This window comes from Corapipo altera, unplaced genomic scaffold (genome assembly GCF_003945725.1).
Source record: "Corapipo altera isolate COAL_440 unplaced genomic scaffold, ASM394572v1 301, whole genome shotgun sequence".
Taxonomy (NCBI): Eukaryota; Metazoa; Chordata; class Aves; order Passeriformes; family Pipridae; genus Corapipo; species Corapipo altera.
The window spans coordinates 5,047,300-5,062,184 of record NW_020884926.1 but is presented as its reverse complement, the minus strand read 5'-3'; the positions used below and the strand labels follow the sequence as shown (position 1 = coordinate 5,062,184).

The 14,885-nt window shown below is 58.1% G+C and overlaps 3 protein-coding genes across 4 annotated transcripts; 1 reads left to right on the top strand and 2 right to left on the bottom strand.

Moving 5' to 3' along the window:
- Window positions 1–306: 306 nt before the first annotated feature.
- Window positions 307–6,749, top strand: CASP9 (caspase 9). The gene is made up of 10 exons (XM_027658260.1): window positions 307–463; window positions 1,169–1,388; window positions 1,799–1,876; window positions 2,043–2,074; window positions 2,620–2,796; window positions 3,485–3,574; window positions 4,462–4,609; window positions 4,986–5,165; window positions 5,330–5,436; window positions 6,209–6,749. The coding sequence occupies exons 1-10, from the start codon at window positions 332–334 to the stop codon at window positions 6,299–6,301; spliced, it is 1,257 nt and encodes a 418-aa protein (XP_027514061.1). The 5' UTR covers window positions 307–331; the 3' UTR covers window positions 6,302–6,749.
- Window positions 6,750–7,819: 1,070 nt separating this feature from the next.
- Window positions 7,820–9,999, bottom strand: LOC113954214 (chymotrypsin-C-like). The gene is made up of 8 exons (XM_027658261.1): window positions 9,367–9,999; window positions 9,158–9,249; window positions 8,982–9,079; window positions 8,771–8,896; window positions 8,532–8,668; window positions 8,301–8,446; window positions 7,989–8,141; window positions 7,820–7,888 (listed from the first exon to the last, which is right to left on the bottom strand). The coding sequence occupies exons 1-8, from the start codon at window positions 9,404–9,406 to the stop codon at window positions 7,871–7,873; spliced, it is 810 nt and encodes a 269-aa protein (XP_027514062.1). The 5' UTR covers window positions 9,407–9,999; the 3' UTR covers window positions 7,820–7,870.
- Window positions 10,000–10,110: 111 nt separating this feature from the next.
- On the bottom strand, window positions 10,111–13,066 carry EFHD2 (EF-hand domain family member D2). Of its 2 annotated transcripts, XM_027658286.1 has the most exons (4): window positions 12,168–13,066; window positions 11,532–11,679; window positions 11,256–11,390; window positions 10,111–11,116 (listed from the first exon to the last, which is right to left on the bottom strand). In XM_027658286.1, the coding sequence occupies exons 1-4, from the start codon at window positions 12,434–12,436 to the stop codon at window positions 10,982–10,984; spliced, it is 687 nt and encodes a 228-aa protein (XP_027514087.1). In that variant the 5' UTR covers window positions 12,437–13,066; the 3' UTR covers window positions 10,111–10,981. The 2 variants fall into 2 exon arrangements, with proteins under 2 accessions (XP_027514087.1, XP_027514088.1); XM_027658287.1 differs by lacking the exon at window positions 12,168–13,066 and having other exon boundaries at window positions 11,532–12,026.
- Window positions 13,067–14,885: the final 1,819 nt, after the last annotated feature.

Genomic DNA, 14,885 nt, shown 5'->3' with positions numbered 1-14,885 from the left:
CTCGGGGGGGGCCAGCAATGGGACAAGAAAGAGGGGAATGGTCCGATACTGCCGCACAGGAAGTTCCACCCGAACACGAGGAAGAACTTCACACACAGCGCGGGTGACGGGATCGCGTGGAGTCTCCATCCCTGGAGATATTAAAAAATAAAAATAAAATAATAATAATTAAAAAAAATAATTAAAAAAAAAAAAAAAAAGGGCGGAATCCTGTGCACGTGCTGTACCATCCCGGATCTCTTCCAGGGTGCGATTCCGGGGTTCTGTTCCGGGCAGCGAGAGGCGGTTCCGGGGCAGGGCGGCGGTTCCGGGCGATGGAGGAGCAGCGGCGATGGAGGAGCAGCATCGCCGGGCGCTGCGGCGCGGGCGGGCCCGGCTGGTGGCGGCGCTGCGGGTGGAGCCGCTCTGGGACCCGCTGGAGCGGCGCGGCATCTTCACCCGGCCCATGCTGGAGGAGCTGCAGGTGGACCGGGGACGGGGCCGGGTCACTGAGCACCCGCGGTGGCCGTGGGAGGGGTCCGGGTCGCCGAGCACCGGGGGTGGCCGTGGGAAGCGGTTCCTGTGTGCCCTGAACCCCGGTGACAGGCCTGCGGGTGGCTCTTTTGTCATCTCGCCCCCACGACAGGCCCTGTGCCCCCTCACTCTGGTGACAAACCTGCTGAGTGGTCCTTGTCCCTCCCCACCCCGAGCCCTGCAGAGAACCCCCCACACCTTGTTCTTTCTTGTCCCCAGCCCCCGGGAGTGCCGGGCATGGGGGTTCCTTCTTGATTCCCCGTCACAGTCTGGTGACAGGGCATTCCCATCTCCCCTCTCGGTGACAGGTGGCAGGCTTGGGGGTGTTTTACCCTGTCCTGCCCACCGGTAACAGCCTGGAGGTGCCCGTTTGTCCCCTGGGACCAGGTTGGGAGTGCTCCCTCCCCGTTTTGCCTCCAGATCCCACAGAGGGCTGCGTGTCCCCCTGGTGATGGTTGTGGGTGGAGGGGGGTCAGGGCTGGGTGCCGGGTGGCTACTGAGGGTCTGTGTGACTGTGTCCACTGGGTTTTGGTCTTGTTCACCCTGTGTCCACGTGCTGGGTGCAAATCCCACATTTCCCCTCTCTGGGACCAGTCAGAAGGGCTGCCCAGGTGTTGCATGAACATGTGTTTTCCTGGGCTTCCCTCCTCTGCAGGGCGCCGGCAGCCGAGGAGACCAAGCCCGGCAGCTGATCATCGACCTGGAGACTCGAGGGAAGCAGGCTTTCCCTGTGTTCCTGTCCATCCTGCGGGACACGGGGCAGGGTGACCTGGCAGACATGCTGGTCCAGGAGTGTGAGTCCCTGCCGGCGGCGCCGCAGCTGCTGGACCTGCGGCCCGTGGAGCTGGAGCTGCGAGGAGAAAAGCAGCGTAAAAGTTAGTGCTGAGAGTGTGGAGGGGTTTTTTTTGGCAAACAGGAGCATGGTGGGTGGCAACTGGGATCCATCTTGTCGTGGGAAATAGTCTGTGAAGTCCCGATTTTTATTATCCTGGTAGAGGTGACCATGCAGAGCTGTTGGGAGAATCATCAAATCCCAGAATGGTTTGGGTGAGAAGGGACCTTAAAGCTCATCTTCTTCCACCCCCTGCCATGGGCAGGGACACCTTCCAATAGCCCAGGTTGCTCCAAGCCCCATCCAACCTGGCCCTGAACACTTCCAGGGATGGGGCAGCCACAGCTTCTCTGGGCAGCCTGTATGTCCCACTTTCCAGCAGTGGAAGCTTTTAAGCTCAGACTGTACACACATTAGGACCACCCCCTGTATTTTTGTCCCATGTCATTACAGCTGTGACCCCTCCTGAGCGTTTGTCCTTCCCAGTCCAAGCTGAGAGCAAAAAACCTCGAACACCTCTGCCAGCCCAGGGTAAGCTGCATCCCAGGCTCTTCCAGAGAGATAGCATGCCAAAGGCTCATTTCCAACAGAGTGGGAAGGGGGAATTGTGTCAGGAAAGATTGATGTGAAGTCTGGGAGTGCAATGCCTTGTTGTGGAATGTGGTGAGCTAAATCCCGTGTCTGTTGTGTGTTGTAGGTTCTGCCGTTGACAAGAAGAGCCATGACCTGGTTAGTATTTGGGTAGGCTGAGAGTGTTCCCTGTTGGCCAAAAGCTGTGTACCTCATGGGTGCTTCCCAAAAATATCCCTGGAAGGGCTGCTTCTCATTCTGTGTTACCTGAGCAATTGCTCTGAGGTTGATGCCACTGTAATGGGGCCAATCGGCTTGGAGTGGGTCGACCAAGCCAGATCCTACTTAGGATTACCACAGTGATAACACAAATTCTTGCCTCCTTCTGGTGAGGTTTGATAATGATGCCTAAAAAAATTCCCAGAAACTTCAGCTTGCTGTTGGAGATGCCACTGGGTGAAGCAGCAGCCGGTTTTCCACAAGGGTTTTCCCCAATTTAGTGGGTTGTTTTGTGTTCCTGGCTGCTGATGAGAATGTGTGTGTGGAGAATGGATGCTCCTCCCCATCCCTAGGTTTAGAGAAATGAAAAAGCTTGAAACAAGCCACTTTAAGGGCTCCCATTCCTCACTGGTGTTGCATCCCACTGGATTAGCCAGCAAGCACTTGGAAAAAGAGGGAGTTCAATTGTGACGTGTCCCTGCCAGGTTTATGAGCTGAAAGCAGATCCCTGTGGGCACTGCCTGATCCTCAACAACGTCACCTTCTCCAGAGACTCGCATCTGTCGACCCGAGTTGGCTCCGACCTCGACTGCGAGAAGCTGGAGCGGCGCTTCAGGGCCTTGCACTTTGATGTCCTGGCTCGGCGGGATCTGAAAGCTCAGGTGAGACTGGCTGTGTCCTGCTGCCACCAGGGATGAGAGGTGAGCCCCTGGAAGTGATGGGAACATGTTAGGGGATGTAACCCCACGCCAACAGCACAGGGCACACAAACAACCACTTGCATCCTCTTGCTTTACTCTTGTGCTGTGATTGTGGAAGGAAAGAAGACCTTGCATGTTTTCAGCCTTCTGGCGGATTGTTGAATCCTGGCTGTGATTTGTAGGGTAATAGATCAGGCTGTGTTTTGGGGATAGCTGGGACAGCATTGGGGCTGTGTGATTTGTCTGTCTGTACAGCCCTCAGCTGTTGTTTGAGGTGGTGAGGTGGGAGCTTGATCGTCCACAGTGGCCTCTGGAAGTAAAACATGATTCTCTGCTCACCCCCTGCTCCTGGTCAGAAGCAGCAGATTTCAGTGGATAAATCATGTGGAAGTGTGTTTTGGTTTATGTTGCTGTGTTGTAAAGAGTGCAGAGAGGTGAGAAATTTGTGTGATTAAAGCAGCCAATATTAAATAAGGGCAGATACATAGAAATATGTGCTCTCTGCTGATGGCTTTTTCCACCTGTCCTTGGGACTCACCTTATCCCGTGGCAGAGTTCTTCCAGGTCCTTCCATGCCCAATGAGAGCAGGGCCTAGCAGTAATTTGTAATATGGTTCAAAACACTCTTTTTGTGATGTTTCCCACATAGGAAATGGTTTTGGAGCTGCAGAAGCTGGCACGGCGGGACCACAGCGCCTTGGACTGCTGCATTGTGGTCATCCTTTCCCATGGCTGTCAGGTGGGTTCATCTCATCTCTCCCTCTTTTCCTCAGGCGTGGAAGGGAGGTCTCATGCAGGGCAGGAGGGAAGAAGTGGTCTGTCACTGCAGCCTTGTATCTGGGTTAAAAAAAATGGGAGCTTCTCCGGTGTAGTCTGATCCAGTGTTGCCTGTGGACAAGTGTTTCTGTTGGGAAGTCGGGGCAAATAATTTGGAACTGAACAACTGGCAGAGAGTGAAGAGAGTATGCTCAGCCTTGTACTGTGGTTGTTCACAGAATCATGGAATATCCTGAATTAGAAGGGATCCACAGGGATCATTGAGTTCAACTCCTGGCCCTGCGCAGACACCCCAACAATCCCACCCTGTCCCTGAGAGCGTTGTCCAAATGCTCCTTATGCTCTGGCATCTTGGGGCCGGGCCTGAGGAGCCTGTTCCAGTGCCCAGCCACCCTCTGGGTGAAGAACCTTTTCCTGATATCCAACCTAAACCTCTCCTGATACAGCTTCATGCCATTAATTAGTCCTTCCAGTCCTCCAGCTCTGATAGGGAGATTCTATGAGCAGTAAAGCCTGTTTATTCCCAGTCAGAGCTCTTGAAGGATAAGGAGAGGAGAGGGAATGTTAAGAAAATGGTGTATGGTACATGCCTTGTTGTCCCAGAGGATGAAGAACTCAGTTGCTGGAGGAGGTGGGATAGGAGTTGGATGATAGAAGCTGGATTGCTGGATTTTAGTGAGTTCCAAATGACTTCTGGGTGTCCCCTCGCCCTGACTTGGCCACAGGAATTTCCACAACCACCAGGATTTGTTGTGGTACCTTTTGGCCACGAAAGACCCAATGGGAAATGGGCTCCCTGGTCACCAGCCCTCCACCCCCATCACTAGCTCCTGCATTTTCCTCTTGCAGACGAGCCATATTCAGTTTCCCGGAGGCGTTTACGGAACGGATGGAAAACCCATTCCCATAGAAAAGATTGTGAACTATTTCAATGGGTCCAATTGCCCAAGTTTGAGAGGAAAACCCAAACTCTTCTTCATCCAGGCCTGTGGTGGAGGTGAATCTTTGTCTTGGCTCCGGTAGCACTGGGCTTCGGAGATGTGGTTAGGCTGTGGCTTTGGCTCCCGTTCTGTTGGTCGCCTGTCTCTCTCTCCAGCTGTCTTCTCACTCCAGCTGTCTCTTCTTTTACCATGTGCTGAGTGGCTGCTCCAGCTCTTCGGCCATAAGTCGGTGTGGAAACACAAAGTGAGGAGTTTTGTACGAAACACCAATGGTTGCAGCTCGACCAGCGCAGCCGAAGGGCCAAAAGGCCTTGTTTTGTTCTAGGGCCTTTGTCCTTTTCTTTCGCCATTTTTTCTTAACGTTGTATGTACAACTGTGGATCCCTTGGGTGGGGTGAACATCAGGAGCTGTCTCACTGCTGCTTTTTGCAGAACAAAGAGATCGAGGCTTCCTAGTGGATTGCGATTCACCCAGAGATGAAACTCCTGGAGCTTCTTTGGAATCAGATGCGACTCCTTTTCGGGCTCCGTCGGGTAACGTGGATGAGCCAGATGCCATTGCCTGTTTGCCCACACCCAGCGACATCTTGGTCTCCTACTCAACTTTTCCAGGTGACAGTACTTTGCTGGGCACAGAGGAATTAGCAGAAAAGTCGGAGCTTCGTAGCCAAAGTCAGCGGCAGTTCAGGGCAACGGCTCCGTTGGGGCGGCAGGAACTGAGCAGGATGAGAACAGCAGATGGGCTTTGGCATAACATTCTCCTTCTTTCTCTGAAGGTTTTGTCTCCTGGAGGGAGGCGACTGGCTCGTGGTACGTGGAGACACTGGACAGTGTGCTGGAGAGATATGCCCGTTCAGAAGACCTGCTGAACATGTTACTGCGGGTAAATGTCTTTTTTTTTGCCTTCTTTTTGTGGTCATGATGAAGAAAATAGTCAGGAATGTGATTAGTCAGGGTGTGGAGGCCTACAATTAAAAAAGGAATGAGGATACTGAGTGTTGACTTTAGGGATGGGCTAATTGGAGGTACTGCAGAGAGATTTAATTACGAAGAAAGTGTCTGGCCTCAATCTGCCAAAAATCACCGCGAGGTTTCTCCGGCGAGGAGTAATCCTGGCAATACAGGCTTTAATCTTTCCAAGGAAATTGCTTAAAATGGTGTAGCTTGTCCCATCCTCTAAATCCAAGCTGATGGGACTTGGGTCAGGAGCATGTTCTGGGGTTGGAGGATGGGGTTTGGATGTCACTGTGCTGCTTTGGCATGTGGTGGCTCAGCAGTTAGCAATTGCAAGGGAGAAGCACGAGCTCCTCTCTGCTGGCTGGTGTTCAGTGTAAGGAAACCACCTTGGGGAAGTGACAGGCACATCTGGAAGAAAATGGGTGGAAAGGAATTTGCTTTTAATTGAATTCCCAAAGGGGAGGAGGGAGTTCTGGCTCATGCCAAGAAGCGCTTGCCAGAGGCAGGGGTTGGTGGTGTGGCTGAGGTTTCTTGAAAGCATGTTCCCCTGAGTTCACTTTGCCTTTGCCAGCAAAAATGTCTCATTAAGAGCCCTGCCATCTCTCATGTCCATAGTCCCATTCCTGACCCCTGTTCCCAAGCTTCCTGCAACAGTCAGGAGAGCATCTGCTCCCCAACTGCTCTCCATCTGTTCTCAGGTGGCAAATGCTGTCTCAGCCAAGGGGAGCTACAAGCAGATCCCAGGATGTTTCAACTTCCTCCGTAAAAAATTCTACTTCATGTGTGACTGACACTTGGGCTCCGAGGTCCCTGCCAAGTGTGAGAGTTCCTTCCCTGTGGCCCAGTGAAATCTGTGCCTGCCACGACTCGGCGTCGATGCTCCCGTGGATTTTGTCTGTCTCTCGAGATATTTGTCTGGAGAAATGTGATCTGCAAACACTGTCCTTGCTGTGAAGTTGAGATGAGGTGGAGATCGTGCTGTGCCCATGGGAAATGCTGGGGACAGGAGCAGGAAGCCCCTTTTCTGGGGTACATGCTGCCCTGGAGCCTCTGGAGCCAGAGGAGAGCACCTCTGGCTCTTCACGTGGCCATGCTTGGCCTCAGAGTGTTTTTCCTTGCTGATCCTGATATTTGTGTCCTGTGCTGCCCGGGTAACTGATTGATGGGATCAAGTGTACCCTCAGGTGTACTGGGATGAGTTTTGCCATCAGTGTTTCTAATAAATGCAACGAAAAAGCATATCTTTTGCTGTATTCCCTCCTCTGTTCCATCTCCTGATTGCCATTTTAGCACCTTCCAGAGGCTCCTCTGAAATGGGAAGAGCAGGAGGACCTCAGCTCATGTAAATGCTGAACCCCTGCTGTTGCTGGGAGAGTTTCTAGTGTGGCTGTGCCAGCCTGTGGAGCAGGTGTCCTCCTCCTTCCGAGGAATCAGTTGGGTGTTAAACGGGAGTTACAGCAGGAAGCTGATGAGGATTCTTTGGAATATCAGAGCTGAGGTAAATACTTGCCCTCAGGAACTGCTGCAGTGACCATTTCAGATCAGAAACCCTGGATGTGTGTGGGATTTTGGGGGAGAAAGAATCCTCAGAGCAGCCCTTGGGAGGTGCAGTGGTCTTAGGGGAGGTCTGTGCTGCTGAGGGGCAGTCAGTAGGTATTTCCCTGCTTCTTTGGGAAGCATTTCTGACACTTTTAGGCAGTTTTGTGCCGCAGGCAGAGCAATTCCCAGCCTGGGGTTTGGGTTTGGGTGAAGGGATGGCTGGGAATTAGGAGCAGAGAGCAGGGAGCAGGAACTGCCTGCCCCAAGTGAGGGGAATTGGGGGCAGGCTCAGGTTGAGCCAATTAGGGCGATGCTGGGGGTTGAAAGGCCGTGGCCAGAGTGAGACAGAGAGGATCTGCTTTCTGTTCTGGTCTCTTCTGGTCTCAAATCCTTGTGGTGAAGCCAGAAAACGTGGCTGGGAACTGCCAATGCCCATTGCTTGCACTGAAGCTGTTTTTAGGTACCACTGGATTGAAGCATCCTGCTGGAGATCTACCTCACTATGACCCCCCAAGACCATCCAGCCAGACTCCAGCCCCTCTCCCATCAAACCACCAGCCAAACCTCGAGCCCTTGGGCTTGATGATGGCCATGGCTCTGCCCCCACCTGAGCACTTTGCGGGATGTCTGCCCATGTCACCCTCCCCAGGACCTCTGCACGATGGGGGGGACTCTCCCCAGCACAGGGGCAGAGCCCCAGGACCACAAGACACAGCCCCGGGTTTCAGTTCCACCACAACCCCCCCAAAGAACCACACGAGACCAGGTCAGCACTTTTGCCTTTATCACACTCAACACTTGTATCTCCACGTGCCGAGTCCTCAGTTGGAGCTTATTTTCTGCCAAAGACAAGACACAGGGGGGCCCACGGTGAGACCCTCGGCGGGGCAGGGGCAGCGTGGCCAACCCCTGTGCGGGGGCAGAGGAAGGGGCACCCACCTCGTTGATCCAGTCGATGTAGGCGGACACCCGGGTGAACACCGTCGGCTTCCTGATCATGTTGCAGCTCAGCCCGGAGCCGAAGCTGACGATCCCTTCCACCTCCCAGATCCCGTCCTCGCGCTGGCAGTTCAGGGGGCCGCCGGAATCGCCCTGCACAGAGAGGTACGTGCTCCACACCCAGCACTCCTGGGCTCCCTGCTGATGCACCCCTGGCCATCCACCCCCACGGCCCCATCCCCCCCCCCCCCAGGGCTGCGGTCCCCCACGCCTCGACCCCCCCCCCCGCCGCCCTGCAGTGCCAGCACTCACGTTGCAGCCAGAGACGATGCCGTCACCGCCGGCACACACCATGGTGGTGCGCACGCTGCTGCCCCACCAGTTCCTCTGGGAGCAGGTCTCATAGTCCACCACGGGCAGCAGAGCCTGCTGCAGGACATCGGCCAGGGGCCCGTAGGCTGTAATGGCATGTAAACCTCGTACCTCACAAACCCTGTGCCTGCACCCCCCTCCCCAGGGACCCTCTGGGGACCCCCTGCTTACTCCTGATGCGTCCCCAGCCGGTGACGTAGCAGGGGTAGTCGTTGGGCAGGATCTTGTCGGCGTCGGGCAGGCAGGCGGCCCGGATGGTATCGCTCTCCTGCACCTCCTCTTCCAGCTTGATCAGGGCGATGTCGTTGCTGTGGGGACAGATGAGGCATGAGGATCAGTCCAGGGCTGTGGGGATGGAGGTCCCTGGCGGCAACACCCTCCATCCATCTCTAACACATCCCATCCCCTACATGATGAGGAAGGAGTTCCACTTCTCATGGACGATCGTCTTCTCCACACCCACGGCCACCGAGCCAGGCTCGTCATCCTCCGACAGGACCTGCTTGCCCAGCAGCACACGGTACGTCAAGGAAGAGCTGCCCAGGGAAAAAAGCAGGGTGTCAGTACCCACAAATGCCTTACCTCCATGGCACAGACCTCACCCAGCACCCTGACACCCACCTGATGCAGTGGGCGGCCGTCAGCACCCACTGAGGGGCAATCAGGGTCCCGCCACAAGTGTGGTACCAAGATCCAGAGCTCTCGTACTGCAGTGAGATCTGTGATGGCAGAGGCACAGGGTCAGAGCAGGAATGTCCCCACCCCTGTCCCCACCCCCATCCCCGTGCCCCCCTTACCTGCCAGGGCCAGCTGTGGGCTACAGCGTCTTCACCGCCCACCACGCGGGTGCCCAGCTGTGGTGGCACGGCCGGCTGGCCGCATCCATAGGCTGTGTGACACCCAGAACAGGGATATCAGAGGCTGCCTGAGCCCATGCCCAGAGTCCTGGAAGGCACCAGGGTCCCGTTCCCCCCTGCCCCATCCCCTCCCCATCCCCTGCACCCACCGTAGCCCAGCAGCACGACGAGACAGATGGCTCCCAGCATGGTTGTGCTTGACCAAAGGTGCTGCACTGGGGCTGCTCACCCTTCTTATAGGGCCTGGGGACCTTGGAGTGGCCCCTCCTTCTGCTGCCATGTGGGGACTCTCCCACACTGGGGGCACGGGGCTCCTCAGCCCCATCTACCCATCTTATCACACTCCCTGTCCCGCCTGGGAACGGCCACATCTGCCCACGGTGTGCTGGCACCACGATGGGATGTGTCAGACACACCTGGCCCTGCTCTGGAATGGGCAGGGTCCCTCCTGGGGGGCAGCTGGTGGGTGCCCCATCCACACTGCTCTCTGTGGGGTGCTGGTCAGCCCTGCTGTACCCCAAACTCGAGCACCAACTGCCCCAGGGCACAGCCCCCCACACCACCACCCCTCAGGGACAAGGTCCCGTTATCTCATGCTCGACGTGGCCAAGACCAGCCAAACCCCACAGGTGCCACAGGGTTGCTCAGGGGGCAGGTGCCAGCAGTGCTGCTGATGGCCTTCAAGAGCACTGTGTCCCCACACCTGGATCGGGTTCCTGCTGCTTCCCATGCCAATGTCCCTACATTGCCAAGCGTCACTCCCGTTCCCTGCCACCTCCTGCAGTGGCCACCTGGTGCCCACAGTCACACCCCACTTCCCAGGCTCCTTCCCCCCACCCAAGCCCCCACCACAGACAAGCCCGTCCCACGGCTGCAACCAGAGCACCCAGCACTTAAGAAATATAATATTTATTTGGGATTAAATTAAAAAAAACATAACACACCCCCTATATTGCCACTCAGGGGACAGTGTGGGACAAATGTGGGTCTTTACAGCCACCCACCAACACAGGAGCCTCAATGATGATGATGGCAACCAGTTGTGGCCACCACGCTCACCCTCCCAGGCTGAATACAACATGAAAAAACATAATACAGCCCCACGAGCCAGCAGCTGCCTTTCTGCATGTCTTCGACCAAAACAAAGAGAGACACAGCTCCTGGGGGCTCCATGCCAGCAGGGTGGGCACCCACCCCCCAGCACCACACACATACACACACACACACACACACACACACACACACAGAGCCCGTCTGCCAGCACCTGGCCCTCGCCACAGCCTTTGTCACCCGTGTCACATGTGGCAATACCGACAGACACTGAGCCAGTGCGGCCACCACAACACCCACCACGGCCACCTGGGCAAGCCCCCATCCTGCAAACTTCCCAGCACACACACAACAGACAACAGTCCAGGCACAGGTGTCCCAGGGACGGGCATTCTGGACACGGCTCCCCTGGGACTCAGCAGCAGCAACCCCCGGCGCAGCTGCGGGCATGGAACAGGGGCTGCTCAGGGTGGGGGGCATGCTGGGGATGGGAGGGGGCACGAACAACACCTACAGACACCACAGCAAGAGGGGAGGGGGGAGCTGGGGCCGACCGGGCTCTGCCAGCAAGGTGGGCGCTGTGCCGAGCCCGCGCCGGGATCTCGTTGGCAGCCGGAGCAGCACGTGGCTCTGGCATCGCTCCCGGCACCGTTGTCACGTGGCACATGCAGCGTTCCCAGCCCGGGCACCGCTGACCAGTCCTGCCCAGCCCCGTCACTGTGTGAAGGTGGACTGCAGCTCCTTGAAGGCCGCCTTCCTCTGCTTCAGCTCCTCCGCCTGCTTCTTCTTCTCCTCCTGCTCCGCCCTGATCTCCTCCTCAAAGCGGCTGGCTTCGTTGATGGCTTGTGCCTGCGGATGGACATGTCCAGCTGGGACCCCTGCCAAGCCTTCCTGCACACCCCAACATCTCCACCTCCCACCCGGCACCAAACTGCCCTCGTGCATCACCGTCCTGCAGTGGGATCCCTCTGCCCAGCACCTGCCTCACCTTGGCCTCGAAGAAGTTCTTGGCGCCTTTCACCCCCTCCGTGGAGACGTCGATCTCGGAGAGCCGGGCCAGGGCGTGCAACCCGCTGTCCTCCTGCAGCTCTCCTGCTGCTGCCTTCCGGAAAATCAGCAGGAACTGCGAGGGGAGACAGTGGTATCAGCTTCCTACAGACCCCAAAGCCTCCACGGTCCCTTCCCCACCTTCTCTCCACCACGAACAGCAGCTGGGGACACCTCCCTGCCAGCGTGGAGCCCCTCAGCCCCTCTCACCCCTCACCTCTCGAAAGCTGAGCTTGCTGTCCAGGTCTTCATCCACCTCCTTGATCATGTTCTTCAGGCCCAGGTGTGTCTGTGGAGCCCCCAGCTTCTCCATCATCAGCTTCAGCTCCATCAGGTCAATGAAGCCGTCTTTCCCTGCGTCGTACCTGTGGGATGGAGGCAGAGCCCATGCAGCCCCCTGCAGTGACCCCCCAGCACCAGACCCCCCGTGTGCACTCACACTGGCCAGGGAATGAGCAGGGATCAGCAAGGACTTGGGCACTGATGATCTCCGGCAGCTTTCCAGACCACAGGGAAGCTGCCTCCGAACCGCTAACAACCCCCCGGAGCATTATCCAGGATCCTGTCTGTGCAGCACTTGGCAGGAGAACCTGCCGGGATGCTGCCAAACCTGCTGCTGGCTCCCTGTGCCAGAAGCCTGAGCACATGCTCCCCTTGGCTGCAACACAGGATAACAGGCCATGGGGCCAATCCCACTGGGCACTGCTCCCCATGTCACCACCTCCTCCTCCTCCTCCTCACTGTGACACCTCCAGGTGACCCCTCCCCACTGCCCAGAGCCTCTGACATCCCATGTTCCAACATGACCAGGTGCCTGGGCTTGGCCAAGAGCTCCAGATGCAGCTCTGCTCACCAATCCTGCCTTTGGACCCTCTCAGGAGCAACCTGCTCTAGTGGAATGTGTCTCTGCCCATGGCAGGGGGACCTCCTTGGGGGATCCCTCCTTAGACCCCTGCCTGTGGCCACACCACTGACCCCTCCAGCCTCCCACCAACAGCCCCTCTGTCCCCTCCCTCTGTCCATGCACGTGGCGCCATGGGCTGTGCCAGAGGCACACTGGCATGGCACAGGGGGATCCCAGTGGGGAGCCAGCACAGAGCCATGCTTGGTACAGCTCCACATGCTGTAGGTGGGCAGCTACACACTGCACTCGTCGTGACAGGGCTTTTTTGTGTGTGCCTTGTCACTGCAGCAGCCACGCAGAGCCCCGGCTCCCCACGCCGCAGGTCTGTGACTCATCTGTACCTTCCCTGCTGCCGTCTGCTCTGTCTGTGTCTCCAGCAGTGCCTTCCTGACCTCCCAAGCTGACAGGGACCCCAAAACACAGCTGGCCCTGCTCTGGCCATGCTCACCTCTGCCTGCTGCTGCCATCACCCTGGGAGTGGGGCTGTGGGCTCAGACCTCACATGGTTTCTGCCTCCAAGACCCCTCTCGGAGCATAGAATCAGAGAGTCATGGAGTGGGGTTGCAAAAGACCTTAAAAACCATCCAGTTCCACCCTCTGCCATGGTTGCTCCTTCTACTATTCAAATTTGCTTCAACCTGGCCTTGGACACTTCCAGGGATGGGGCAGCCACAGCATCTCTGGGCAACCTGTGCCAGGGCCTCACCACCCTTAAGGGAAAAATGTGTTCCTAATATGTAATCTAACCCTGCCCTCTGTCAGCTTGAAGCCATTGCCATTCCCCTTTGTCCTGTCACTCCATGCCCTTGTCCAAAGTCTCTCTCCATCCCACATCCCACATCCCACAAAGAGTTTCTCTGCAAGGGGCAAGTTGCCCAGCCTGGCTCTATGGCACTGACCCATGGAAGCCATCCCCCAGCTGCAGGGCACTTCCTTGCTCTCAATCCCCTCCTCCCTGGTTGTTTTTGGGATGCCAGCTTCCCTCAGCATCTCCCAAAGGGCACCATCTCCCCAGTGGCAAGGAAAAAACCCTTCTACACATCACTTTTTCCTCTACACAGCCGGATTGCCACATCCCTAGGACAGCAGCAGCAGCAGCAGCGAGGTCAGCGTGACAGGGTGATGCTCCAGAGCATCCTTCCCTTGGGTGACCCACATCCTCCCCCCCCGGCTCCCAAACCTCCCCGGCGCTGCTCCTTTCGCTGCAGCGAGACGCCGCAGCTGTCAGAGCAAACACGTCTGCTCCGCACACCCGCTCCGTCGCCTGCGCGGTGCCGACACCCGCACCGCCATCTGCGCCGCGGCCGGAGCACCCCCGGCACGGCCACCCATCGCCTCCGGCACCGGGAGTCGCAGCTGTGCCCCCCCTCCCGGGACCCCGAGCTGTGCCCCCACGCCGCAGGCTCCCTTCTGCTGCAGTCCCGGGAGATGGTCGCAGCAACCCGCACGTCTGGCTCGCTGCCATGTCCGGGTGGTGGGTTACAGCCCCCTCCGGGAAGACACAGGGAGTGGGGAGACTCCCTGCACTTCCAGGGGTGATGACAGGGCGTGCGTGCACCCTTACACAGCCCCCCAGCCTTGGGTTCCGAGGGTCGCTGCCTCCATCCTTTCCGCTTCCTCCATCCCCTCGGTCATGCCCGAGCGAGACCACCCGGGACGCTGACGCAGATCCCCCCCGGTGCCAGACGGGCTGGGGGGGATTGGCACGCCGCAAATATGCCTTCGCCCGCACCATCTCCATGCTTCCCGGAGTCCCGCTGCCTCCACGCCTCCCGCACAAAGCACCCAACGCGCCCTCCATGGGGATGCTCCGGGCTGTCCCGCTCGCCCCTGCCTACTCCGGCGCATTCCCAGCAGGACCACGGGATGCAGTCACCCCGATTTCTGGCTCCCCACGGAAATTTCCAGGGTTCGAGGTTTGCCGCCAGATTTCCCTCCCCCCTCCCCTCGTCCTCAGGGGCCGGGGGCCGAGCTCGTGCTCGGAGTCACGCTCCGCCACGCGTGGTGGCACGCAGCGGGCAGGGATGCTGGGGACACGCCAGCCTGGCAGCTGCGGTCCCGGAGGCGCCAGGGAAGGCGGGGGGTCCCTCAGTGCTGCAGCAGAGGGAATGCGGGGGGCCCTGGTCCCATCTTCCAGCCCCCCTTCTCTGGCCTCAGACCACCACGGGGGACGGGAGGTCCCTCTTGCAAGAATCTAGAGGTGCGCAGGAATGTCTCCTGCCAGGAGCTGGGGGAAGGCGTCTCCGCCATCAATCCTGTGAGGGGCTTGGGAATAGAGGAGTGTCCCTGGCATTCCTCCTGAGAGAAGCAGGAAGGGGGGCTGTCCTGCGAGGAATTGGGGCTGCCCCGGCATCCCTCTTGCACAGAGCTGGGGCTGGGGGAGCCTCCTGCACAGAGCCGGGGGATCCCTCCTGCAGAGTTGGAGAGGCATGGAGGCACCTCTCGCAAGGGATGGGGGGTCCGTCCCGCAAAGAATGGGGGGGTCCCGCCCGCAGGCACGGGGCGGGAGGCGCTGGGGCATCTGCCCTGCCAGGAACCGGGATGCCGGGGATGCAAGAGTACGGATGCCGAGGATGCAGGAGCAGGGACGCCGGGATGCCGGAGGCGCGGGATGCCGGGGGTCTCCCGTCCGCCCCGGCGCTGCCACCCGGGGAACTCCCCCCTCCC

Coding starts and splice junctions, on each gene's coding strand:
- LOC113954214 (XM_027658261.1), bottom strand. CDS start 9,406: ATGCTGGGAGCCATCTGTCTCGTCGTGCTGCTGGGCTACG. Junction 8,897..8,981: donor ACGGCCGCCCACTGCATCAG/GTGGGTGTCAGG, acceptor TTCCCTGGGCAG/CTCTTCCTTGACGTACCGTG. Junction 8,142..8,300: donor GCATCGTCTCTGGCTGCAAC/GTGAGTGCTGGC, acceptor CTCTCTGTGCAG/GGCGATTCCGGCGGCCCCCT.
- CASP9 (XM_027658260.1), top strand. CDS start 332: ATGGAGGAGCAGCATCGCCGGGCGCTGCGGCGCGGGCGGGCCCGGCTG. Junction 1,877..2,042: donor AACACCTCTGCCAGCCCAGG/GTAAGCTGCATC, acceptor TGTGTGTTGTAG/GTTCTGCCGTTGACAAGAAG. Junction 3,575..4,461: donor TCCTTTCCCATGGCTGTCAG/GTGGGTTCATCT, acceptor TTCCTCTTGCAG/ACGAGCCATATTCAGTTTCC.
- EFHD2 (XM_027658286.1), bottom strand. CDS start 12,436: ATGTGGAGCTGTACCAAGCATGGCTCTGTGCTGGCTCCCCACTGGGAT. Junction 11,391..11,531: donor GCAAGCTCAGCTTTCGAGAG/GTGAGGGGTGAG, acceptor CTCCCCTCGCAG/TTCCTGCTGATTTTCCGGAA. Junction 11,117..11,255: donor AGAACTTCTTCGAGGCCAAG/GTGAGGCAGGTG, acceptor GTCCATCCGCAG/GCACAAGCCATCAACGAAGC.